This window comes from Cydia strobilella, chromosome Z (assembly GCF_947568885.1).
Source record: "Cydia strobilella chromosome Z, ilCydStro3.1, whole genome shotgun sequence".
NCBI lineage: Eukaryota > Metazoa > Arthropoda > Insecta > Lepidoptera > Tortricidae > Cydia > Cydia strobilella.
Window position 1 is genome coordinate 43,820,510 of NC_086068.1, and position 27,302 is coordinate 43,847,811.

Sequence of the window (27,302 nt, forward strand, 5' to 3'; positions counted from 1 at the left end):
TGGTAAATCGTAGGGGGGCCATCATTTAGAATCATTTATTCGTCAATAACAAAGATAGATATAACTCCGTAATAGATGGATACAGTCTAAGGAAAAAACGTGCCTCGAAAATCACGAAAATTTGATTCTCGATCAGATGGCGCCACTAGTTTTGGCCTACTCTCGTATAGAGGGCGTTGACGGTTTCGTTTGTTATTTATAATTTTAACGCATATCAGTGTAAGAACATGGGTCAAAATCATATAAAAATAATTAATACAAATAAAAAAATCATTAATCCATATTTAAATACATTTTAACGTATTTTTTTAAATCTTCATTTTTAGTTTTAAAGTATGTCGATAGATGGCAGTGAATTTACAGTGGTTACAAAATTTACTATGACAGTACCGCTCTATCTTATTATATCCTCTTTGGTCAATAATAATAATCATCTGTTCGAGAATCAAATTTTCTTGATTTCCGAGGCACGTTTTTTCCTTAAACTGCATTCATTTTATACGGAGATATAAATCTTTGGTTAAAGATTCGCGGGGTCGCTGTTGAAGCGGACGTTGAGCGAGTCGCTAGCGGGAGGCGCGGGCGCGGGCGCGGCAGGCGAAGCGGAGGCGGCCGAGTTGTACCCGCGTGACGGACGCGACCGCGCCGCGCCGCGCCGCCTCGCGCTTGCTGCGCGCTCTCTCTCTCTCGAGCTGGCGCGCCACCGCCACCGGCTCGCCGCCCAGTTGGTAAGGCTCGCTCCGCTTACAGAAATCATTGTGTTTCGAGCTGTGAGTTCGTCCCTAAGATTTGGCAGTTAAATTCGTAATACCAGCTTAGAAAATCTCTTGCAGGATGTAATTCAGTATGGTAATTATGGTATTATAGATATCATAGTCTGTTTAGGAAAAAAGGCTAACAATTTCTACCTAACTTCGAATCTAAAGGGGTAACAATGTGGTGTTGCCTTGCAAGCTGACTTGTCTAGCGATGTCATCCACCTTTTAGTTACTGGCTTCGAATGGCCTCGCATGTATGTCTAATATAGGTTACGCGTACATGATACATTAAATCAAGTAGATAGTCATGTGGATCTCTCACCTACACCTTGACTCTTTATCAGCTCCTGAAAGGACAGACAATGCCTTCCAATCTGATTTAAAATTAAAATGTGTTTTGACAGAGACGCAAAATAAAAGAATCTATACCGGAGAAGATAATGCAAAATGTGGAGGCTAGGTGCTCCGATGATGATACAGAAGCAGACAATAGCAAATGGGCGTCAGTTAGTAACTCGACAGAGACGAACTCTACGCAACTGTCGAACCAGAACGTTAGGAAGAAAAAAATAAATTGGATGATAAACATGATAGTTGAAACGATCGAAGAAACCGTTGAATGTGAGCCGGTGACAATTAAGCTAAAAAAACCCAAGGTCAGGCTTTTTCGCGTCTTTGCTGCCAATAAACGAGTCATACCTGAACAAGTTGCCTAATTTTAATTCATTCATTTCAGTAACACAATTTTCCTCACGTAATATCAATCGTCGTTCTGACAGTACCTACCTACCATAAAGTAGGCTTCGCTTTTGTTACTGCTGATAAGTACTTATACACTGTTTGCATGTGCACCAAAACTCTTGTCCCACACGCTACCTACTATACTTACCTACTGTCGAAAGTAGGTACAGTCGAGTTCAAAAACATCTTTACAAGCCAACATTCCAAAGATATATTTACACGGCTCTAAGACACTGACAATAAGGTCGTGTAAATATATTTACAAGCCATCATTCCAAAGATATCTTTATACGGCTCTAAGACAGTCACAATAAGGTAGTGTAAATATATTTACAAGCCAACATTCCAAACATATATTTACACGGCTCTAAGACACTGACAATAAGGTCGTGTTAATATATTTACAAGCCAACATTCCAAACATATATTTACACGGCTCTAAGACACTCACAATAAGGTCGTGTAAATATATTTACAAGCCAACATTCCAAACATATATTTACACGGCTCTAAGACATTGACAATAAGGTCGTGTAAATATATTTACAAGCCAACATTCCAAACATATATTTACACGGCTCTAATATACTCACAATATTGTCGTGTAAATATATTTACAAGCCAACATTCCAAACATATATTTACACGGCTCTAAGACACTGACAATAAGGTCGTGTAAATATATTTACAAGCCAACATTCCAAACATATATTTACACGGCTCTAAGACACTCACAATAAGGTCGTATAAATATATTTTTGGAACGTTGGTTTGTAAAGATGTTTGTGAAATCGACCGTACCTACACCCATCTACGTAACAGTTATTAATTAAATTATGTTTAAAATATGTATAAGTCTTCCTTCTGTTCTGATGGTAACATATTTACTAGGTACGATGTTCTCTTTAAAACAAATTAATAATCTACATATACCTAGCTAGTAGTGTTATTTCACATTTAAGTACCTACACAACTTATAACATGATGAAGGCTATCTTTTAGTATCGTCATAACATAATATAGTCGGCTGCTGAGTTACCTACCTGACCTGCAGAATATACATGGTATCTGGGCATTTCTATTAAAACTTGTACCCCCAACTAGCTTTTTATTAGGTTTTGGAATTTTTATATTATTTCCGCTCAGAATCACGAGCTCTTTCGATTCTAATACGAGAAAAAAAGTGTCCCCAAAATTTTTACATTTTTTGTTTTTCTGTTTTGTTACGGTCATAGAAGGTGAAGGTTGTATTGAAAACATAACCAAATAAATGAATCAAAATTTCTCGGTAAAAATGGAAAAGCTCGTGATTCTAAGTGGAAACAATATGAAAATTACCAATTCTACCACTAACGTTTGGGGTAGAACTTTAAACAGAAATGCCCATCTAATAAGAGTATAAACGCACACGGCGATTTTTCTGAACAATAGTCGAGTACCTAGTGCAACTCTTCACGATACCAAAATCGGTGGGATCCGTGGGATGTTTGTAATAAACTATCGAGTTTCGAGATATCAACTAGTGTAGGTATCGACCTGCACTACACTAGTTGATATCTATGTGTTTGTACTTGTCTGCAGCTAAGCCAGCTGGCTCACAAGATAGTGTCAGGCGGGTCGTGCCGGCCGGTGGCGACGGGCAACTGGGGCTGCGGGCGGCGGCGGCGCGGCCAGCCGCAGCTCAAGCTGCTGCTACAGTGGCTGGCCGCCAGCGTGGCCGGCGTACCCGCACTCATATACTACACCTACGGCAATGATAAACTTTTCAAGGTAACAAGTTTTCAAGAGTGCTTATAAAATGTAATCCCAATGGTCAAAGCTGGTAGGTATAATTTAAGAGTCATTGCATCAACCGTTTTTGTATTATATTATAATTACGTGCTAGCTGCGTTACATTAATCGTAACCTACGTCGATCTTTATATGCTGACGCCACAACCGAGGAATGAAAATAGGTAGTCTGTCACGATAGACAGACTATATATCTACTACCATTTAAAAAACTACATTCAAAGTTTAAGACGTAGTGCACTGCCTTATGGGAATATAGTTCAGATCCGGAAACCGCTTTCAACTTTTAGTATGTTACTGGGCATGGTACTGGGTCTCCAAAACTGCCAGGAGACAGCGGCGCCGGCCATCTACTTCAGCGAAATGACGTCATCAAAATGACTCCCGCCTCGTTGCGAATATTGCATTTTGCACCCAAACTATGCATTGCACATACACGAGTGGGGTATTAAACGGAAGCCAATAAAATATTATATATTTCACTAATACACTATGTACCAAAATATACAATAGTTTAAGAGAAATTTAAAAATAAATCAAAATGATGAAGAAAAAAAATTCGATTATTTGGGTTTTTCGACCAAACCAAAAGTCGCACGTTAAAGCAATGTACTACAAAATTAAAGCTAATGTCTCAAGCCATACACTATTATCAAAATAATGAAAATCAGACCAAGAATGTGAAAATTATGCATCAAAATGTAGGTATTTGCTAGAACAAATGCATTAAAGTTAAAAAATCTAAATTTTTCATTTTCAGGATACACATTGACTTATTCCGCACTTTCCGCAGGATAATCACTTTTCAGGATAATCCGCATAAGCTTCTAGTATATTATTAGCAATATAAAAAGGATCATAAAACTGCTGGGAGACAATCTCTATAGTGCCTGAGCAGCCTGAGTGACAAAATAAATAATGGCGTCATACATGTGACCGCTGCCGAAATTTGCAAAATCTAAATTATTACTATACCATGAGTCATATATACACGTGTGCTACATCAGACGAAAGGTTATTAAATATATTATGATTCGTTAATACATTATTTATAAAAACAATGTATATTTTAGGAGCTACAAACAAAGAAAAACTACTTTTTTTAGAAAAGTTCGTGTATATATATTTTATAGCTCAACTAAAAACATTATAACAATGTTGCGTCTAATGTAAAAGAAACCAGTTATTGAACTATACGTCACAGCTTAAATTTTTAATTTCCGACAAAAACTGTGGAAGTTGTACAAAAAAAACTAAATCGCGCCAACAATTCTATCATATTATGCGAAGAATAGTCCTAATTATGGGGTATTAAATGAAAGAACATTACATATAAAAACTTTTATAAAAAAAAGATAAACCGACTTCAAAAAGGATGAAATAAAATATTATCCATTTTAGGGTTCCGTGTTTAAGTATATGCGTTACCAACTGATATGTTTGAAGTCGCTGCCAAGCCAAATTTTAAACCATATATTCATATTAATTTTGCAGTGCAATTCGATAAAGATACATAGATATAGAAGTGTCCTACGTGGGCGATCTCGTTGCGAACGCGAACGCCTTGGGCCGGCCGCGCCGTGCCGCGTCGCTTCGCTTCGCGTTCGCGAGTGTTCGCCTATGTAAGACGCAGCGTACACGACGACAATAAACGAACTTTCTGTACACCTCAGAACAGAACACACTGTTGAACCTTCTTGGCGCAGTTCGTACCATGCTTGTCGGCACGTTAGTGTAAATCTAATACGTTTTGTCGTCGTATTTTTTTAAAGAGCATTTTTTAGTAATTCTTGAACAGTCATAGCACGCAAGTGTGGGATTGGGACTGAGTTATTTTCTGTCGAAGGACTATTATTATATTCCATTATTATCCAGAGGACTACATTTCAAAATATAAAACAATTCAAGGAACCTTCATGCAAAATTTCAGCTAAAGCGGTTCAGTTGTTTAGCCATGAAAAGGTAACAAAGAATCAGACATAATTGCTTTCACGTTTATAATATTTGTACAGTTGTAATGGGATTTATAGACATAAAGCTGATTATTTTTGACTGGTATTGTTACTACTTGGAGTACTTGGCTTGGCACCGACTTCAAACATATCAGTTGGTAACGCATATACTTAAACACGGAACCCTAAAATGGATAATATTTTATTTCATCCTTTTTGAAGTCGGTTTATCTTTTTTTTATAAGTTTTTATTTTTCCATTTTTAGTTTTAAGACATTGTTAAGAGCGTGACGCATGAATGAAAAACATAATCATGTTTAACTGTAAATTCGTAAACTTTATTAAATAATTAGAATTTTCCTCGAGTCCGCCTGGGAAATCATTCCTGTCACTAAATCCATTCTCCGCCCCGCCACTGACCCAATCCCTCAAACCCCCCGATCACTCAACCTCACAGCACATCAACCCCTGATCACTGAACCCCTCGACCCTAAACCACCAACCCTTCAACCGCCATTCCCCGACCCCTAACCCCAGACCCCTTAACTCCTAACCCTAACCCCCAATCCCTTAACTCCCAACCCCTCAGTCCCCGACCCATCAACTTACCTCCCCTCAACCCCCAACCTCAAACCCCCCAAACACTAATACCCTCTACCTTCACCTCTCAGTCTCTTTGGTTGTTTCCAACACTACCTACATCAAAAATCATAATTCACATACGAGGGAAGTTATCAGTAGCCTTACCACGAGTTTGACATTGATATATTCGCTATCGTGTGCGTAACTTACTGTTTATGCATCTCGCTCGTACTGGCATATTAGTGTACAAAGTAAGTTATGAAGAATATTTAGTGTCAAACTCGTGGTTAGGCTACAATTGCACTACATCAAATTGGTGGTTTTGGGGAGGAAATGCTTGAGTTACTTTAGAAAACACCGAAATTACCATACACGTGCCTTTAAAAATTAAGGAGTTCCCTCAATTCCTCACGGATTCCATCATCAGATCAAAACCAAAAATATTACGAAAACACCTTGGAGAGATAACTTCTTTCAAACAGAAAAAGAATAACTCAAATCGGATCATGGGTGCCGGAGTAATCGCTGAAATCATTATCATCAAAACAATCATCATCATCAGCTCCACTTCATCAAATTGGTGGTTTTCGAGAAAAAATGCTCAAGTTGCTTAAGAAAAAGACCAAATCACCATACATGTGCCTTTAAAAATTGAGGAGTTCCCTCAATTCCTCATGGATCCCATCATCAGAACAGCACCAGATTAATGTGGGACCACCTTGGAGGTAGTTCCTTTCAAACAAAAAAAGAATTGTTCAAGTCGGACCACGGGTCTCGGAGTAATCGCTGAACATCCTACATAAAAAAATCATCATCACTATCTTCAAAACAATCATCATCATCAGGTCCACTTCATCAAATCGGTCGTCGCGTCATCAAACGCAAATTTGTCCAGGATGGTACACTTTTTCCAAAATGGCGGCTGCAAAATTTTAAAAAATTGTAGACACAAAACGGGTGCACCGATTTTAGTGATTGATATATCAATCAATTCGTATTGACACCTGTAACCGGAAAAAAAAATACCATTTAAAAAATTAAAGATGGCGGCCGAATATTAAGAAAATTATGTTTTTTTTTTCTTCATTTTCTCCTTCTACTGAAAATAACAACTAAATGTTCTATAGTATGGTCACATATTCTTTTATTAATATGAAACCTGATAATATTAGCTACAAAATAAAATAAAAAACTTGACAATCCGTTGAGTAGTTTTTTAACTATACGCATTACAAAAAGCGCGTAACTCCCGTCCGTAACGGCCCCCTCGCGTCAAAACTGACAACTTTGATGATATTTCTTTATATTTAAAGGTAAAAAAAGAACAAAATACATATTTACTTTATTTATTGAGCTATAAATAAATGTATTGCCGCTTATTATTTGTGACGTTCCACGGAAAAAGGTACCTTATGGCGGTTGGCGCTTACAACCGCCATAAGGTACCTTTACCCGTGGGACGTTACATTTACTCCTCTTTATCATCTTCGTCCGATGTGGTCGAACTGTAAAAAAAAGAAAATTGATATGAAATCAGAACAAAATATACCTACCTAATATACCTAATTAAATTGAATATATAGAAATGAACTACGCCAAACTGTCCCACCCCTCCAGTACTATTTCAATGTGTGTAGTATTGAGGTTTCATGAAGTACCTGAACAGTATATAGCATTAATTCAGGATATGTATACCAATGTCACCACCCAGATAGTTTGTCCAGCTGGAACCTGTGAAAAGTTTAAAATAAGCAACGGAGTGCATCAAGGGTCAATATTAAGCCCGTTATTATTTAACGTCACCATAGATTACCTAACAAGGGCTCACCAAAAACCAGTGCCATGGAACATAATGTCGCCCTAATATCAGATAATGTCGAAGACCTCCAAAATCAACTAAACATTTGGGCTAAATCATTAGAGGAAAATGGTTAGAGAGTTAGCCGTAAGAAAACAGAACACATGTCATGTTTGTTTGACGGTACAAAAGATCCCAACTCAATCAAGCTCTACATAAATGATGTCCCACTGCCTACAGTGAGAGAACTTAAATACTTAGGGTCGATAATCAGCAATGATGGTAAAATTGATAGAGACGTAACTCATAGAACCACAGGCTGGATGAAGTGGAGGCAGTCGACCGGTGGTGTGTGATAACAGAATGCCTTTAAAAATAAAGGGTAAATTATATAAAACCGCAGTGCGACCCGCCATACTTTATGAAACCGAATGCTGGGCATCAACAAAACAACACGTTCAAAAACTGCATAATATATAACAGAGATCTACTTAAGATCCGTAACGAATACGTGAGAGGCAGTTTCAAAATCGCTCCTATTGAAGAAAAGCTGAAGGAAAAGCGACTACGCTGGTACGGTCACGTACTCAGGCGGTCTTCAGATCACATAGTACAAGTGGCATTGGATCTACCAACGACGAAACGGGGCCGTGGAAGACGCCCTGCTACTTGGCTGACAACGGTCCAAAATGACCTGAAAAACACAAATATTGACGCCGGAACAGCACAAAATCATCCTGTGTGGAGAAAGAGGACAAGGAGAGCCGACCCCAGATAATGGGAAAAGGCTTAGGTAGAAGAAGAATAATGTGTGTAGTATTGAAATAGTAATGGAGGGGCGGGACAGTTTGGCGTAGTTTATCTATAAGTACCTTTCGTTTTTGCAGTTGCCTTTGCATATGCTGCATTCTGCATTGCACTGTGCAGGGTAGACCCACCCTCCGACACGTGCAGCACATTGTTTCGCAACCTTTTTTACAGCCGCAATGGTCCAGGTATGATAATTAACGCCATATCTCCCTGGCTTCAGACCATTGCGGTTCCGAACTGTCATTAGATGACTTCCAACCCCAAGAGGATGGCAATGGCACAGAGGCATCATCAAGAATAAGTTCACCTGCTACCTATATGACCCTCAAACAGCGCATTCGTCGGTGAACTTGGTACGCAAGGAACTATTTGCTACTAAAAATAAATTGGTAGGTAACCAGCATCCCACCAACATCGGCACTCGGCAGCATTACATAAACACGCTCGTGTCACATATCAAGCGGACCACTTATGGGGCAATGCCCTTATTCTTGATGATGCCTCTGTGCCTTTGCCATCCTCTTGGGATTGGAAGTCATCTAATGACAGTTGGGAACCGCAATGGTCTGAAGCCAGGGAGATATGGCGTGAATTATCATACCTGGACCATTAAAGGCGGCTGTAAAAAAGGTTACGAAACAATGCGCTGCACGTGTCGGAGGGTGGGTCTACCCTGCACAGTGCAATGCACAATGCAGCACATGCAAATTCAACTGCAAAAACGAAAGGTACTTATAGATAAACTACGCCAAACTGTCCCGTCCCTCCATTACTATTTCAATATTACACACATTGAAATAGTAATGGAGGGGCGGGACAGTTTGGCGTAGTTCATTGCTATATATTCAATTTAATTATATTAGGTAGGTATATTTTGTTCTGATTTCATATGAATTTTCTTTTTTTTTACAGTTCAACCACATCGGACCAAGATAATAAAGAGGAGTAAATGTGACATCCCACGGGTAAAGGTACCTTATGGCGGTTGGCGCTTAAGCTATTATTAACGCCGCTCCAATACTATCGCGGTGCTATGCGACGTATGCGCCAGCCTCCATAAGGTTCCTTTTTCCGTGGAACGTCACAAATAATAAGCGGCAATACATTTATTTATAGCTCAATAAATAAAGTAAATATGTATTCTGTTCTTTTTTTACCTTTCAATATAAAGAAATATCATCAAAGTTGTCAGTTTTGACGCGAGGGGGCCGTTTCGGACGGGAGTTACGCGCGTTTTGTAATGCGTATAGTTAAAAAACTACTCAACGGATTGTCAAGTTTTTTATTTTATTTTGTAGCTAATATTATCAGGTTTCATTTTAATGAAAGAATATGTGACCATACTATAGAACATTTAGTTGTTATTTTCAGTAGATGGAAAAAAATAAAGAAAAAAAAATTTTCTTAATATTCGGCCGCCATCTTTAATTTATTAAATGGTATTTTTTTTCCGATTACAGGTGTCAATACGAATTGATTGATATATCAATCACTAAAATCGGTGCACCCGTTTTGTGTCTACAATTTTTTTAAATTTTGCAGCCGCCATTTTGGAAAAGGTCCGCCATCTTGAATTCTAGTGGATGAAATTTGTGTTTCCTCGGATGAAATCATTCAGATTGGTCCCTAGTATCACTGGGCAAAGCGGCTTGCTTTCTGCATCAAGTGCAGCTTTCGATGCGAATATCGCCGTAACCGCTAGTACTATATCTTTGGAAGGATTTCGAGGTGAGACTTAATCCGATTGTGCTATATAGAGATTGTCTCCTAGCAGTTTTATGATCCTTTTTATACTAGAAGCTTATGCGGATTATCCTAAAAATTACCAATTTCGATTTTTTTAACTTTAATGCATTTGTTCTAGCAAATACCTACATTTTGATGCATAATTTTCACATTTTTGGTCTGATTTTGATTATTTTGATATCAGTGTATGGCTTGAGACATCAGCTTTAATTTTGTAGTACATTGCTGTAACGTCCGACTTTTGGTTTGGTTGAAAAACCCAAATAATCGATTTTTTTTCTTCATAATTTTGATTTATTTTTACATTTCTCTTAAACTGTTGTATATTTTGGTACATAGTGTATTAGTGAAATATATAATATTTTATTGGCTTTCGTTTAATACCCCACTCGTGTATGTGCAATGCATAGTTTGGGTGCAAAATGCAATATTCGCAACGAGGCGGGAGTCATTTTGATGACGTCATTCCGCTGAAGTAGATGGCCGGCGCCGCTGTCTCCCGGCAGTTTTGGAGACCCAGTACCATGTCCAACAGCATACTAAAATTTGGTAGCGGTTTCCGGATCTGAACTATCTCTTCGACCGTTTCCCATAAGGCATAGTACTAACGAGGGTTCTCAATACTGAACATCGCTTTTTGGTGGTGGTGGTGTTCCGTTTAGGTGGTGTTCCTTCTGTGCGTTAATACCAATTAATACTTACGTTATAAGTAATGTTAGGTATGTATTGCACGATGTTACAGTGCGACACACTGGTGCGCGTGTTGGTGGACCGCAAGTGGTCGGTGGGGCAGCTGACGCGCGCGGTGCTGCGGTACGCGCGCGCGGCTCTGCGTGAGCCGCGCTCGTCGCCCGCCGACCACTCTCTCTTCGACGACCTCATCGGCATCGCCCGTACGCCCGACGACCTCTAGCACCAGTACCTCGCGCTATTTGGCGAGAAGTACAAGGAATACCCCTAGGCTAGCTGCTATAACCGACGCGGTAAATTATTGTTTAAAAGCCGCGCCTTAAGTTATGCAGAACTTGAAAATTACAAATTACCTATCGTAATAAACTTAGAAATGGTTTAAGACCCCTCCACACTCGTGCGCGAATCACGGCGCGAAGCCGCGAACGCGATTGTGGAGTCGATATCGCAGATCTACGACCCCGCTCCACACTCGCGTTCGCGGCTTCGCGCACGAGTGTGGAGCGGACTTAAGACATTTTGAAGCACAATTATCTGAAATCACACAAAAGTCGCCTTGTATATTTAAAACAGTCTTAGATAAGCTCAATGCATTATTATTAACATAAGACTGAGTTTTTAACTTCTCTTCCCACACGCCACTTTTGACATATTCTCGGGACATACCGATGGGTTTATTTTTCGATCTAGAGACAGCTCGAGAGCTCGGCGAGAACTTATAGAGCAATAGAGCATCTCTATTTGAATAGCATAAATAAAATCGAAACCGGATATAGATTTGACTTATGCCTTTATAGCAGTAGTGGATAGAGGTGGAAGTTCCGCGTCAATTTTGAGGTTTTGCCATAGTAACATTAGTAACTGCCGCACACCGCTATGGAACGGACGCCTGCACGCGCTTGCGCGTAGTAGTCACGTTTTGTTAGGGATTGAATCTTCTGTACTATTATATATTCTGTGGTGTAAGTATGTTGTTTATCTTTCCATGTGAACAATTTTTAATTAATAAAAAGCCACGTTCGTCATAAAGCTCGAAATCGTAGGTATTGCGTACTGTGTATTTTATTGTAACTCGAAATCCACAGAAATTTATAAGGTACCTGTGTCGAATATGGCCACACACCTACACGTCCAAAACTATGGCACCTTCTGCAACTATGATTATAGTACGTGTTAAAACGTCTATGTATGAGTAATGCCCCGGCATATAGAACTGAAGGTTTTTACTACTGCTAACCACTATACAGTTCCCAGACAAACCCTTAGATGATGTATTTTAGAGGAACAGGAACATAAATCCAAATAGGGAAGAAAACTACTTCTTACTACTCACACTCAGGAAGAAAAGAGCTGGCATCTCTTATCGGGCGGCTGAGTGATGTTGGTTAACTTTGACATCACTTGATTATTTACGTAGAAAATGTATTTTTTTTTGTCCAGAGTTGTTCTTCTATTGTTATTTCGTTGTGATAAATAAACAAGTATATATTCTATAAAATAATTTTATTAATTGCTCTAAATTTCTTTAAAACTCAAACTCAAATGATTTATTTGTAAACATTTGAGTTTGAGTTTAAGAAATAAAAATTATCCCAAAAACCTCCGTGTTCAGTTCATACCGTTAATATGGCCATATTAAGAGGCCAGTGTCGATTTTGGAGCAAAAATGTAAAATTGATAGATTTGGTCGTTGAAATTATACACGTTTTGTTACGTAATATCTAAATAACCAGTATTGGTTTTTATTAGCACATCTTCTCATCTTGCCTTTTAATAGTTTTAATGATGAGGTCGCGAGCGTGCGTCACCGGTAATATATAAGGGGCAGTTTTTAAAAATTCATCAAAAAATTATGGTGGTAAATTATACAAATTGGTGTATAAGAATAGTTTCAGCAAATGTTGTAGATTGTTTAAGTATCAAAATTACGTTTAAATTAAGTCGATTTTAAAACAAATTGTCACTTGTTTTGAAGTAATTTCTGGAGAAAATTGAATTCGTTTAACTTTCATTTCCTCGAACTGAAAGTTAAACGAAGTCATATAACAAAAATGTAATCTGATAAAGGTCCAGTACAGAATATGTGTAATACATTTTACCATTTTTAGCGTTCCAATCTTTACGAAATTTACAAATAAGAGCGACAAAATCAGTGCTTTACGCCCGTTTACCTAAACGTCCATCAGAAAAAAATCATTAGTAATTTAGTAAGTGTTTTCAAAAAAATGATCTGATAAAAGGCAAGATAAGAAGACGTGCTAATAGAAACCAGTACTTGTTATTTTAATTAGGTAACTAAAGGTGTACAATTATACAGACTAAATCTATCAATTTTAACTATAACTGTCGGAAATATGGCCATTTTCTCAAGTTTTAAAAAACTAATCACAAGATCTATTCCATTCGTTCCAGGGTTTTTTCGTGCCTATAATAAGTTACCTAAATAAATACGATATTAAATAAATACTGACTTGTAACTCTAACTGTTATACAGTGCGTTATATCTGGCGTCAAACCTTAACCATATTCGACCCAGGTACCTTAATAGCTTTTGTATTTGCGCAAGTATTTCTGTGTTTCGTCCGTGTGTGGTAAAGTCCATACTTACATGCAATGAAATACATACTTACACATAGTGTTAATGTATTCAGGATTTAAGTCACTAACTCGCAGGGAAACTGACTAAAATAAATTGGGCGTGTGTCCTTCCCCAGAATCACATCGCGCATTACAACCTAGCCATTAGGTGTAGGGTCACAGTACAGGGTAAGGAGGGCACGTAATATGTTATTTTAGCTATACGCTACAAGACTTTCATATATTAACAGGTCTGTCGTAATGTTTGATTGATACCAATACTGCTGAACCTGTAACCTGTAATAGGCATGATGACAGTAATTAAAAGTCACTAAAATATTATATTTATTTAATGAAACTTTAGTTGTAGAATACGAAAAACGCATTTATTTTTATATATTTGGCGCGATTGGTAAATGTTTTGTTAAAATAAAATTACAAAATACGCAAGTCCGCCATGATTCGGTGAACACCAATCAGAGCGAATGACGTCACGTTCATGTCAACAAATATCCAAAGTACTAAAAGTACTGGTTCTCCTGCTATTTTATTTACGATTCACGGATTCAATTTAAAAGTATTTAAAACCGAATATTAACTAAAACTTGATTCATGGAACAAGGATTTACTAAGGCAAGTGCTAATTTGCCTAGAATCGATGTGATGATGCTTGGAGAGTTTTTACAATCAAAGGAACAAACGAAGACTTTTGTTCAGCAGAATTTAGAAATGTCAAAAGTTTCTTGTAAGTACAATGAACAATATTTATAAAATCATACTAATTTAAGTAATTAACTAAATCAAAATCCTGTAAAATCGCTTTTTATGTGTATTCCATAGCAGGTTAATATTAGAATTTGTCATTACCTATTAAAGACTGTTGCAATGTAACCTAACCTCAAAAACCTACTCTTGCAACTTTTATGTTAAAGTTACGCCTCAAACAAGATAGATACTGTTAGGTATAGAAACTAATGGCCCAGTGAAATTAAGGGTTTCACCTCGGAATGAGATATAATAAGCTGGAAACTCCCTATACACCTTTGCTTTGAGGTATTAAAGTGTTCTCTTAAAAATCGACGCATAGATCGTGTGCGCGTCATTAGTTATTCAAGGTCAAATTTACATGTAGGTAAGCATTGTTGAACATATAATTAGCGACAAGTTCGGTATCAAACATTTTTTCATGCGATTAGCCGTTTTCAAGATATACGGCATAGAAGATGCAGCGCCCAGCCAAACGCACTTTGACGCAAGGTTAGCTGGTAATCTCTGTGAATAATACATTCTAAAAGGTTTTTTAATCGTTAAAATTACATTAATTGTGGGTCATACATAGATTTTAAAACAAAATTGCCCCTCCTGTGGACGTTAGTTAACAGCTTGTGTGCATATACGTAATTATTTTATGACATAGTTTAATATAAAAAGGGTACCCCTTTACACAGGTTTAATTAGGAAAATAAGCTTTATAGCGTTTAACTTTAGGTATTTACAGGAAAGAGGTAGATTTTAAGTAATAATAATACAAAAAAAATGTTTTCACAAGCTTTTATTTAACTGTTCGTTGTTCGTATGTAACTATGAAACTTGGTTACTAAATTTGCCAACCATTTCTCGGCTACTTAGTGGTTTCAGATTGAGGTAAAATTTGGCAAACATTATAAAAGACCGACAATGTAATGACATCGAGCTGATCTGTTGATGGGAAGCGTAGATGGCCATAGAGTTCCTATGTTCCTGTGATAAAATGACTATCTCATGGAGTTGAGATTTGTTACAATCGTCTAGAAGAGTAGTCGATGACCGTGAAACAAAGATCAATTGATGAGTTCCACTAGGTACAAGCAGAGTTCAGCATCAGCTCTATCTTGGGTACTGCTCTCCCAAGTCCTCATCAAGGCCTGTCAGATGTCCAAAACATAGTCTGCCTATGTTGCGCCAAACCTGTGTAGCCGCCGTGCAGGTCTCGACGACAAATAAAAAGACTTCGATTTGAAGTAAAGTAAACTTATAATCTGGAATAGGTGCTGGTTACGTTACAAGGTACAGTTGACGAAAACGGTTAAAGGGTGTAGAAGTGGTGGTTATAGTATGGAGGCTGATGCGAAAGTGATAAAGCGAAATTTGAATAGTAAAAAGGTAGTTTAAATTTAGGTGCCTCTAATTGGCCGCGATACAAGTTATGTGGAGCGCTCCTATTGGTGCTTTTAAAAAAGCCTCCGCATTCTAACCGAGCCCGACGGCTGCGTTTAGCTACTGCATTATACAAATAAAAGGTTGCGTTCGCAACACCTGAGTTCCACTTGGTACAGCCAGGGTTCAGCATCAGCTCAGCTCCATGTATACTAAAACCTTCTCCAGAATCTAACAATAACAAACACTTTTCTGAAAACCGCATCAAAATTGATGCATGTTTGGATTTTAAAATCGTTGTTGTTTTCGTAATCAGCAACCCGATAAACCATAGAAACGATACCCATGTTGATTTTCAGACTGTCACCATATTTCCCCCTCTTAGGGGTTGATTTTTCAATAAAACCTGAAACACGTGTTTATTAATTTATCGTTAGGAATACTGTGAAGTTTCGAATAAAATAGTCTTAACTAATCTTGTTTCCCCATACAAACTTTGAACCCTCATTTCACCCCCTTGGGAGGTGAATTTAGAAAAATACTTTCTTAGTGCACCCCTAGACCTTATAAGAAACCTACGTGCCAAATTTGGAATCTCTAGAACCAGCGGTTTGGGCTGTGTGTTTATATGTCAGTCAGTCAGTTTCTTCTTTTATATATTTAGATAAAGGATGATTAAATAACTGTATAGAAGTTATTATTCACCGATATTCACGATTGACCTTGCCTCATGTCTGATCACTGCGCTTTCTGTGCCCTATATCTTGAAAACGGCTCATCTCATGAAAAAATATTTGGTACCTAACTTATCGAAAATTTTATGCTCTACAACTCTTACCTACATGTAAATAACATTGGAGCTTTAGAAATTTTGATATCCGCGAAAAACCGATTTGTATGACATTTGACCTTGAATAACTTCTGAAGCGCACACGATCTATGCGTCGATTTTTAAGAGAACCTTTAATACGTCATAACGAAGGTGTATAAGAGTTTCCAGCTTATTAGCTCTCATTCCGAGGTTGACCCCCTTTTTAGGGCTTAAAATTACTGGGCCATAAAAAATAAATGAAGTACGCACATCGAAATGATCTTAGCAAAAATAAAGATGAATCTCAGGCAATACGGCCGTTGTCTCGCCTTGCAAGTTTAGGCTACTTGTTTCATGTTGTTTTATTTTGTGGAACATGCACAAAGAACTTATTAGGAGTTGTTATTGATGTATTATTACACTGAGGAACCGCACAACATTTATACACTTTGGTATTCATATTTAATAATACGAAATAAACAAATTATTTAATAAGCTTCTAAGGAACACCCAGAACGTGCGTTTTGTTTATATGACCTTGACGTCACTAGGGACGCCATGACACTTTGAAGCGTTTTGGAGCGAATTTAGAATCTAAAAACTAAAATGTAGTTTTTTCCTACTAAACCTTTATTAAATGCAGAAATATGTTATTCATAGTAAATAATTTATGATTCTTAACATTATAGGACAGTTTTTAAAAATCTGTCATCATGCCTATTATACATATATATATACAGCGTGGAAAGACACGACGATCCTTCTCGCAAAGGGGGGTTAGTTTAAGTGATGGAGAATCGACTCGTAATGTTTAGATTTTTGTCACGAACAATTAGTAAAACTATTAAAATTAATTAATCTTCTTCTTAGTTACAACCCTACTATTACTACGTACTATCAACCTACATGTAAGTGTAATGTGACACTTACGTTTACAAAAATATTTGACATAAAATTGACATGCGGCTAGTTGGGTGTGGTGGAGGATATCTTTGTCTGTAGCGTCGTAACGTCTTGGCGGCATTATAATTACACTCCCCGTATACCATAAGCAAATTTAGGCAATCGCGGGCTCCCAAGGGCATTTTGAAAATAGGTTTTTTCGCGTAATTTACAATTTATTTGCGTCACGGTTTTATCACGGGTAAATGTGACAGTCCATTTCCAACCGCAGCTGCATTACTGCTCCGACACTACTGCAGCGGCCTGAACGCGTCGGTGTTATTGTCAATTTCCATAGTAAAATGAATGACTATATCGACTGCACGTATGGTGATTTTAACGTATTCCCGACCGCAGCTGCACTACTGCTCCGACACGTCGGTGTTATTGTCAATTTCCATAGTAAAATTAATGACAAGGCCGACTGCACGTAGCATGGCCTTTTTTGCGTATTTAGTGTATTATTGCAACTGCGGCTGCAGACCGCACGTCAAATCTGTCACCTGCACTGAAATGTCTTTAGGTCACAGATATTAGTAGTTCTAAGCAAAGAGGATAAACCCTTTTTGTTACTGAACCTAATGAGGGTTGTCACTTGCAGTATTTTGCATTAAAAGTGCCTATAACTTTAAAACGGTTACGAATATGAGCCTAGTTTCTTTAGAGGAAATACAGTACTAAATCCAAACAATCCCCCTTTTGCGGAAAGGATCGTCGTGCCTTTCCACCCTGTATATATAAAAAAAAAAATTTACAATTTCGACATACCGTTTACCACGTTTACCTACCTATACTATACTTTCATAATTGCAATAAAATAAGTAAACTTAAACGCATAATAGGTACCAACATATTTGTTACAAGGTAACATCAATAATATCACTTATTATTAATATTAATACTTATTAATAATATAGTACAAGTAAAGCAATATTAATAATGTAAGCCACATATTACTATTTGAAGAATATTTTTCTATTTGAAAATATATACACACACTATACATAATATGTATAACAAAGTGTCCCAACTCTGGGCTGGAGGCTCGTATTCCCTGTGCCGTGTACTACTCGTACGCTTCGCGTTCTTTGCCGTTACGTACCGGCCCGCAAAAACCGACCAAGTGCGAGTCGGACTCGCGCACGAAGGGTTCCGTACCATTACGGAAAAATGGGGAAAAAATCACGTTTGTTGTATGAGAGCCCTACATAAATATTTATTTTATTCTGTTTTTAGTATTTGTTGTTATAGCGGTAACAGAAATACATCATCTGTGAAAATTTCAACTGTCTAGCTGTCATGTCGGTTCATGAGATACAGCCTGGTGACAGACGGACAGACAGACAGACAGCGGAGTCTTAGTAATAGGGTCCCGTTTTTACCCTTTGGGTACGGAACCCTAATAAAGTACCTACGTATTTTTTTTTTGTCGACAGTACTAGTAGTTATACCTGTGCCGTCATTATGTAACGGCCGACGGCCAACTCGAAGTGAACGGGTAGTAACTACGAGGAAAGGAAACCTCATGGCGACTGCACAACCACTCACTCCATAGTTACGAGTAGTTATTTTATTAGGTATTGTGTTGCACTAGTTAGTTGCATCTCTCTCTCTCTCCTCAATATGCCAAACGAAAGCAACGCGGCGACGCCACGCCACGCCACGCCATAACAAACCTGAACAGAATTATGGGCACAAAAGCGACACTAGAACCGACACGTGTTGTGGGACATTTAATTTTGTTGCCTAATAAATGCGAGACTTACAAATCATCAGTTATTATGTCTCCGCGTGTAGGTACGGTAAAACTTGACATTATGTCGCGCGACTTTATAAATGGTAAGTCGTGGCCACTCGTGCTAGCCGTGCTGCAAGTGTTACGGTATGTTCTGGTTTAGTTCAGAACAGATAACTAATAAAATTGTAAGAACCTGTTTTCCGTATTATGTGTAAGCAAACAAGGACATACATGTTCTTCAAAGGATACTTACTTACTTACTATACTTAATATTAATATGGGTAATTAATTATAATAGTTATATTTACAAAATAGAAAATTATATATCGACTTTGTATTTTTTGTAAATCACATCACGGTGTTACTAGTACATATGTATATGCCGACGATCTGTAGCGGACATTGTACTTTAGTCATAATTAAACGAAATTGAATCATAAAAATACACCTACTGGATTTTTGAATAACATTTGTAATAAATATTAATAATGAATAGAGGCCGAGATAATGGAGGTAGCTTCATAGATATCGATACTAACAGTAAAGCGTAAGGCATGTAAAGTATAGTATAGCACACCATAATCATCAGTTCATCACACACAATGTTAATCCGATGGTCTTCCATTGCTCGCATCTCAAATGTGTCCAAAATTAATCGTTATTGTAATTCCGTAATTGGAAATGTACCTACTACTTAACGAAATTCAGTGATGAAAAATTAAATTAAATATTGCTAATGTTTTTTTTTTAACCCACCAGCAATATCTACATGAGTTATAGATATAGCGCAGTGCCTCTAGAACAGTGTCGTATGCAGCATAATCATTAGACCGCAGTTTGACTTCTAAACCTCGGTGTCCCAAGAAACCCAGTCTAATAATTATGAATACGAACGACACTGTTCTGGAGAGCGCGCACTAATAGTTAGAAGAACACCTCTTCTATCTAGTCTTCTACCTAATCGTGTCCTCTACTCTAGTCTGGCAGCCGGCTTAAGATGCCGCTATATAGATACGGCGCTATGGTTTCTACTCACTCAATTGTCAAAGCTCAAGATTTGACAACAACGACATCTACTTCAGCTATCAAATCGAAACACACATTTTTCTTAGATACAAGACATTTATTGGTAAAAGTTAATGTTTTACAGGTCAGTAAAATAGGTAGGTACAAAGTAGGTACAACATTTCTAGAGTAAGTATTTATGTCACTTAAACTTAATTATTATTAAATAAAACATATTTTAAGCAAAGCAGGTTCGTAAACAGTAGACAAAAGGGTCGCATATGGCATAACAAGTCGTCATTTTAATTTATAAGGTATAAATTTGCTTATACATATTAATTAGGAGATAAATTACTTAGGGTTAGTACACGTTTCAACAAATTCGTCGACGCTGTAGCATGCTAAGTCAGTTAATATTGTTTTAAGATTTCGGTCAAACTTTTTTATCCGTTTTACCTAATTTTATTTCCTCAGGTAGCAAGTTATACAATTTTAGGCCTAAGATCCCAAGTGACTTTCGGGCCTTTGCAAGCCTGCACCGCGGGACGATTAGCCGGTTACTTCTACGGGCCTGGGAATGGGTAGCGTATTGATCCACGTTTGCCCTAACGTACTAGACTTAGACTACAAGTACACCTCTTCTTTGTGCAAGATAGGCACTAGCGCACCTTTCGCCCATTTTAACCGTTCTATCTAACGCAGCTGGTTACATTTAAAATTACTCTACAGATAAATTGTTTGTAATTTTTGCATTAGGTACATACATTACATGGACTCAGACGATTATGTGAAAGAGAAAGTGCGGACACAAGTTACAAAAAAACAGAAAGATAGGTAATCCACCGACAACATAATAACTTGGTAACGATGGCTAAAAATCCTGGACGATATCTTAATTTGGTGATACGCCGGTAACGAAACTGTTTTGAACGCGAAAGTCCAGGCCCTTGGCTGCTGTTCATCGGTGGAGGTCAGAGTAGCAGGCAGCAAAGGGATTGGAAAACTGCTTGAAAGTTTGGTGTGGTTGGTTTGATTCTCCGTTTTAGTTACATTTAGTAGGTTACACTTATATGTGATGATCAGCGCCAATTAAAAGTCGGAGTTAAGTGAAACATCTTTAGTCTCTATATTTATGTAATAGACATTCGGTAAGTAAATTGAAGGAACAGATCATTGAACACATACGTTTCTGCGCTAGGGCAGCATCGTACTTAGCTGGCTCTAGGTATACTTAATTTTTTTAAGCATTAGAAAAAGGGTAAACAATCTTGACGTGTCTTTTTATTGAAAAAACACTTGGAAAATAAGTCACAGCAAATATGTAACAATAACATAGCATATATAATCATTTACATTATTTTGGTTTCATAAGTAGTAATTACTATTTTTTAAAGCGTTGTTCAGTAAAAAGACGTCAAGATTGTTTACCCTTTTTCTAAAGCTAAAAAAACTCAGTATAGCTGGGAAACCTGGGAATACCATCGGAGATTACATGCCACTATGATAGATACGCCACTCTCGAACCAAGTTAATAAATGCCACAAGAAGGTTATCTATGCTGTGGAAACTACTTAAGATGACAGACTCAAGTTCTCAACAAACTCAACATTTATCCTCCAAGAGTCCTAAGGCTCAAGCTCAAGGTCCTACCTATAGTACTTATTCTATTTGATGACATTTAAATCATATTCAATAATTGGAACGAACAGATTTGCATTTGTTTTGTTTAGTTTCATTTTCAAACAAAACAAAATAAACTATTTCTATTTACTACAAATTTAAGTGGCAAATTTTACATTTTACATTTGTATGGCTTAAATTCGTTAACAAGAAACAGTGTGTTTACACTTCAGAAGAAAATATATAAATAAATAATTTCTGTTCTTACATATTTCTGATAGACCCTATGGTTAACATAGGAGAATTTGCAAGGCATTTAGTTCAGCTCTTGTTCCAATTCGTTATGTACAATAACGTGTTAAATAAATTAAATATAAAAAATACTATGTTTAAAAAAATAATATCTTCAATGCTTTATTCAATGAGAAGTTATACATAAATCAAAACATAAATATTTTTTTGTTTAAAAACGTTAATGGATTTTGTTTTCCATTTTATATGAAAGTGGCGTATCGTATCAGCACTAGTGTTACCTAATATGGGTCAAAGCGCCAACGGCGAATTCATAGCGGTGCTTTCAACTACATTCCAATTAAACATATAAAATGTATGATCAGTAAGTACCCAAATGAGAACTTAGGTATAAAATAAAATAGCCGTAGCGCAAATATGCCTTAAACTATATTCCCAAGCACTAGTAGAAAACCAATTACATTACTTATACATCTATAATTATATCCAAGGCAAGGACCAACTAACCATTGAACATGTGCCGTCGTTAAGGACAGTCTAGCTAGTCTAGGTGTTAAATATCGACACGGACAAGGTGCCAAAAATATGTATGTACAAGGGCAATAAGGTTGTGTGTACATATTTTTGGCACTTTATCTGTGTCGATATGTCTGTACATTTGACTGTACCTATTAAAATATGTTTTAAAAAAATTAAAACTATCATCGTATCAAACTATTTGAATTAAGAATTCAAATACAAAGAAACGGATTATTATTGACCCGAACCGTTTTTGTACAGCGTCCAGTCAAAGTTGACAAGTCAGTTGTGAAAATGGAAATTTCACAGGAAAACTTTCGTGCGATAATTTTCTATAACGTTAAATAATGTTTAACGCGACTTCAGTGCTTTAAAGTGCTGACTACTGTTTTCATTGACAAAGCATCATGCCTTCTGACTGTGTAACACTAGTATTTGTAATTTTAACGCGATTGCTCTAGTCTCAGTGACAGACTGGGTGAAGGTCGTGCGAAAACCGCGAAAACCAGGAAAACATTGAGGCTGTACGGCAGCTGATCGTCGAAGACCGCCATGTGATATACCGTCAGATAGAAGCTTCTATACGCATTTCAGGGACAACTATTTAAAACATCTTGCATAAAGAGCTAGGTGTAAAAAAAAACTCGCCGGATACCACATATCGACCGAAAACATCGTATGGTACTGCGCCATGACAATGCCAGCTCACACACCTCCCGGCAAACAATTGCGTTTTTAGTTTTTTACAAGAGCAAAACGTCTAAATTCTCGACCACCCGCCGCCCGCCGTACAGCCCTGACTTGAGCCCTAATGAACCCAAGAAGAGGCGGGAGACGTATACAAAACGGCCATATCGAGCCCCAACTTCGGAGTGGAATTAGTCATACTTGTTATGACCAAAATGCTGCACTTCATGATAAAAGCAAGCCGCTTTGCACAGTGATAGTAGGGACCAAACTGAGCGATTTGACCCGCAGCAGCGGCAGTTTCACCCCTTAGGAACAGAGATGGCGCCACTTCTTTAAAAAATATTTCAAAAAATTCTACAAGCTAAACTAATGAACTGATTTAAATGTTTAATATCTCAAATGAAAGCTCATTATATACATTACTTTTAAATAAATACCCCAAAAATATATACTGAATAATTTCGACAAAAACCCGGCATCTTAAATTTTTATTTTTTACTCGATTGATAGTTTTTACTTGATTTCTCAAAAAAAAATGTATGGAACATGAATAGTTTAATGCATGTATATATTACTAGTGGGTAGGTTGCAAAGCAACTGTTTACATCGAGCTCGCAATTATAAGCGTTTTTAAAAAAAATAAACAGTGTTTTAGTGCTACAAAAGTAAATAATAAGATATATACAAATAATTTACATCTGGAAAACATCGATTAACAGTGCCGTATAAGATGGAAGTGACTTAATTAATACATAAATTGTGCAATACAAACAATGAACATAAACCTCAATTACAAACTATTTAGTGCAAACCAGAGTGCAAGTGTTCATTCCATACTTTGAAACTATTAAATTGTGAACAGTATTTATATTTTCAAAAGGGATTTAGTTAAAAAGTGATTTTTATTTATTAAATTCAGCATTCTACCGCAATAATATATAGTTTACAGCGCCATCTGCCGATTCTCGCTTGTAATAGTACGGATGGTAGACGAACAAGGGATACAGATCTTCTAATACTGACCACACATGGTCGTAGTATAGACTAAGACCAATAGAGGGCGCTAATATCAATCAAATCGATCTAACCCAGGCGCAAAACATAGAGGGCGCTAAAGTCAATAAATAAAATGGACGAAATAAAACAGATGCTTAGGAGTATTCAAGGAGAGATGAGTCTACACAAAAAGGAACTACAAGAGGTCAAAGACAGCATTAACGAAAATTTAAACAATAAATTTGACCAACTCCAAAAACGTAACGATGAAATGGAATACAAGCTGAAAATTCAGGAAAACCGCTTAGACAATATCGAAAAATACATAAGGCGGAACAATCTTGTGTTTTTCGGCGTCGCAGAAAAGGAGCGCTATTATGAAGACCTGGAATTAAATATATTACATATAATAAATACAATTTTAAATGTTTCCTGTGAAAAATTTGAATTTTTAGCGGTTCGCAGAATAGGGAAAAAAGGGGAAAAAATAAGACCAATTATAGTAACCATGACTACTTTGGGGAAAAAATTCAAATGTTGCGAAATAAAAAAAACTTAGAAAGTCATGGAATGTACATTAAGGAAGAGTTTCCGCAAAATATATTGGAAGCACGCAAGGAGCTCGTCCAAGAACTTATCAAAGAAAAAGTAAACGGGAAAAAAGCTATCCTCAAATACGATAAAATTATATACTTAAAATTATAAAAAATACAGAAAATAATCAAAACGGGAAAATAAATCTTACCGAGTCGCCAGAGATAGGTGCCAGAAACTCGTCGAGCAAGCGAGCCAATAAAAAGAACAGAACGGAAGCAACGCTTGAAGGGTTTGTGATACAAACACCAAGAGAAGGACGAAATAACTTACAACCACAGCAAAGCACCGCTTTGGCACAAGCTGGAGAAATTGAAACGGAAGGAAATTATAGCGAACCCCCCTCAGTATGAGACGTCGCGGCCTCCCCACTAACACTATCAAGCAAACAAGAATTATCAACACATACCAACAAAGAGTCCTCAGGTATCCTGGTCAGTCTGGGGACTAACAAAGACCACTACCCCCCAACGAAGAAAACTGATGGTAAAGAAAAAATACACATATGGACGTTCAACGTCCGTACCCTCATGAGTAACGACAGACTACAAGAACTAGAGCTCAGCTTAGAAAACCATAAACGGCACGTCATTGGATTGAGTGAGGTAAGAAGAGAAGGAGAAAATCTAATTGAACTTAAATCCGGAAACCTATTTTACTACTATGGAACACAAAAAGGAAGACATGGATTCCTAATAAACAAAGAAATTAAATCTTATGTGACCAAAATATCTTACATCTCTGCAAGAGTTATAAGTCTAGATATGAAAATAAAACGTAATACTTATACTTTTATACAAGTCTACGCTCCTACTAGTGACGCACCTGACTTGGAGGTAGAATCTTTCATACTAGATATAGAATCAACCTACTGGAGAAGCAAGTCTAATAACAAATTTATTATGGGAGACTTTAACAGTCATATTGGCAAAAGAATACCCGGAGAGGAAGACACGGTAGGTCCATACAACTACGGTAACAGAAACTACAGAGGAGATGGATTGATAAATCTGGCACGGACACTTAGCCTAAAAATTGGCAATACTTTTTACAAAAACCGAATAAACCGAAGATGGACATGGGAACACCCGAACCAGTTAAATAAAGCTCAGATAGACTTCATTCTTATACAAAACAGAACTAACATCTTTAACATATCAGTAATAAGAAAACTTCATTTTACGTCTGATCATCGACCCATAGAAATGATATTAGGAAAAGTACAAAGAAGAATTATTACAGCAAGCAAATTGACGAAAATTACAAAGAACTCTGCGACCCAAGTGAACGAGGTCACTAACAGACTACTAAAAGGCTTACAATTCAAAGGCCAGGACACAGTTCAAAATAAATATAATATTTTAGAAAAAACTATACAAGAAGCTATAAAAGAAATACGTACTGAAACGAAACAGGAACGGAAACATAAATACTCGGACGAGACAAATAGATTTATAGAAGTTGCAATTACGACAAAAACAAAATAAATCAAGAGCTGAAAAAAACAGATTGAAGGCTATAAATAAACGAATAAGAAAACTAATCAAAAGAGACCTAGAACATCAAAAGATGGAAGAAATAGAGAAAGTGCTTACCAATGTTTGTGGAATAAGGAGGGCGGAGAGAATTATGTCTATTGGAAAAGAAATGATACCGAATTTAACAAATACGACGGGCAAAATAGAGAGCAGAAAGGACATAGTTACTACAGCAACCAAGTTTTTTAAACACCTTTATTCTACAAAAAACTTTGATCCCACCATATACAACAGAAAAGACTGTGAAACACCGAAACCGTTCCTTATTGATGAAATTTCCTCAGCTATCGTGAAATTGAAATCTGAAAAGGCAATGGGACCAGACGGAATAAACGAGATATTAAAATATTCGAGTTACGAACTACACAAGGCTATTACTTTAGTTTTCAATAAAATATTAGAAGAAGAAATTACACCTGAACAATGGAACATCTCTAAAATTACCATACTGCATAAAAAGGGAAATAAAGATAATTTGGACAACTACAGGCCCATCAGTATATCATCTTGTATGTACAAACTGTTTATGACAATATTAAGACGAAGAATAGAAAGAACCCTAGAAGAACAACAGCCGGTGGAACAAGCAGGATTTAGATCTTCATTTAGCACAATCGATCACCTCCACAGCTTGAACCAAAGCACACTTTTCTCTTCAAGACCCTGGAAGCTCAAAATGTAGACCAAAAATATATATAGGTAAATATATTAAAATACATATACCAAACCAGCAAAGCCAACAAAACTGACATACAAGTAGAATCCTTCGCACTACAAAAAGATGTAAAACAAGGCGATCCAATCTCACTAATACTATTTAATGCTAGTCTTGAGTCAATATTTAGAAACCTACCTTGGGATACAAAAGGCTTAAAAATAAACGGGAAATTCCTAAGCAACCTGAGATTTGCCGACGACGTTATTATTTTTGCTAAAGACCCAGCGTCACTAGAAATGATGCTAACAGAATTTAATTATGTGTGCAAAGAAGCAGGACTAGTGATGAACCAAAACAAA

At 37.0% G+C, this 27,302-nt stretch overlaps 2 protein-coding genes across 3 annotated transcripts in view; one reads left to right on the forward strand and one right to left on the reverse strand.

Annotated features, from left to right (window-relative positions):
• LOC134754832 (uncharacterized) overlaps positions 1-11,283 on the forward strand; it is a 64,138-nt gene extending 52,855 nt beyond the window's left edge. For both annotated transcript variants that reach the window (XM_063691260.1, XM_063691261.1), the window contains exons 15-17: positions 527-728; positions 3,081-3,269; positions 10,920-11,283. In XM_063691260.1, coding sequence (XP_063547330.1) covers positions 527-728; positions 3,081-3,269; positions 10,920-11,090 — 562 coding nt within the window. In that variant the 3' untranslated portion in view covers positions 11,091-11,283. The remainder of the gene's footprint in view (positions 1-526; positions 729-3,080; positions 3,270-10,919) is intronic.
• The window catches only part of LOC134754951 (uncharacterized), a 533,971-nt gene that overhangs the window by 448,038 nt on the left and 58,631 nt on the right, over positions 1-27,302 (reverse strand). The gene's annotated exons all lie outside the window — the stretch shown is intronic.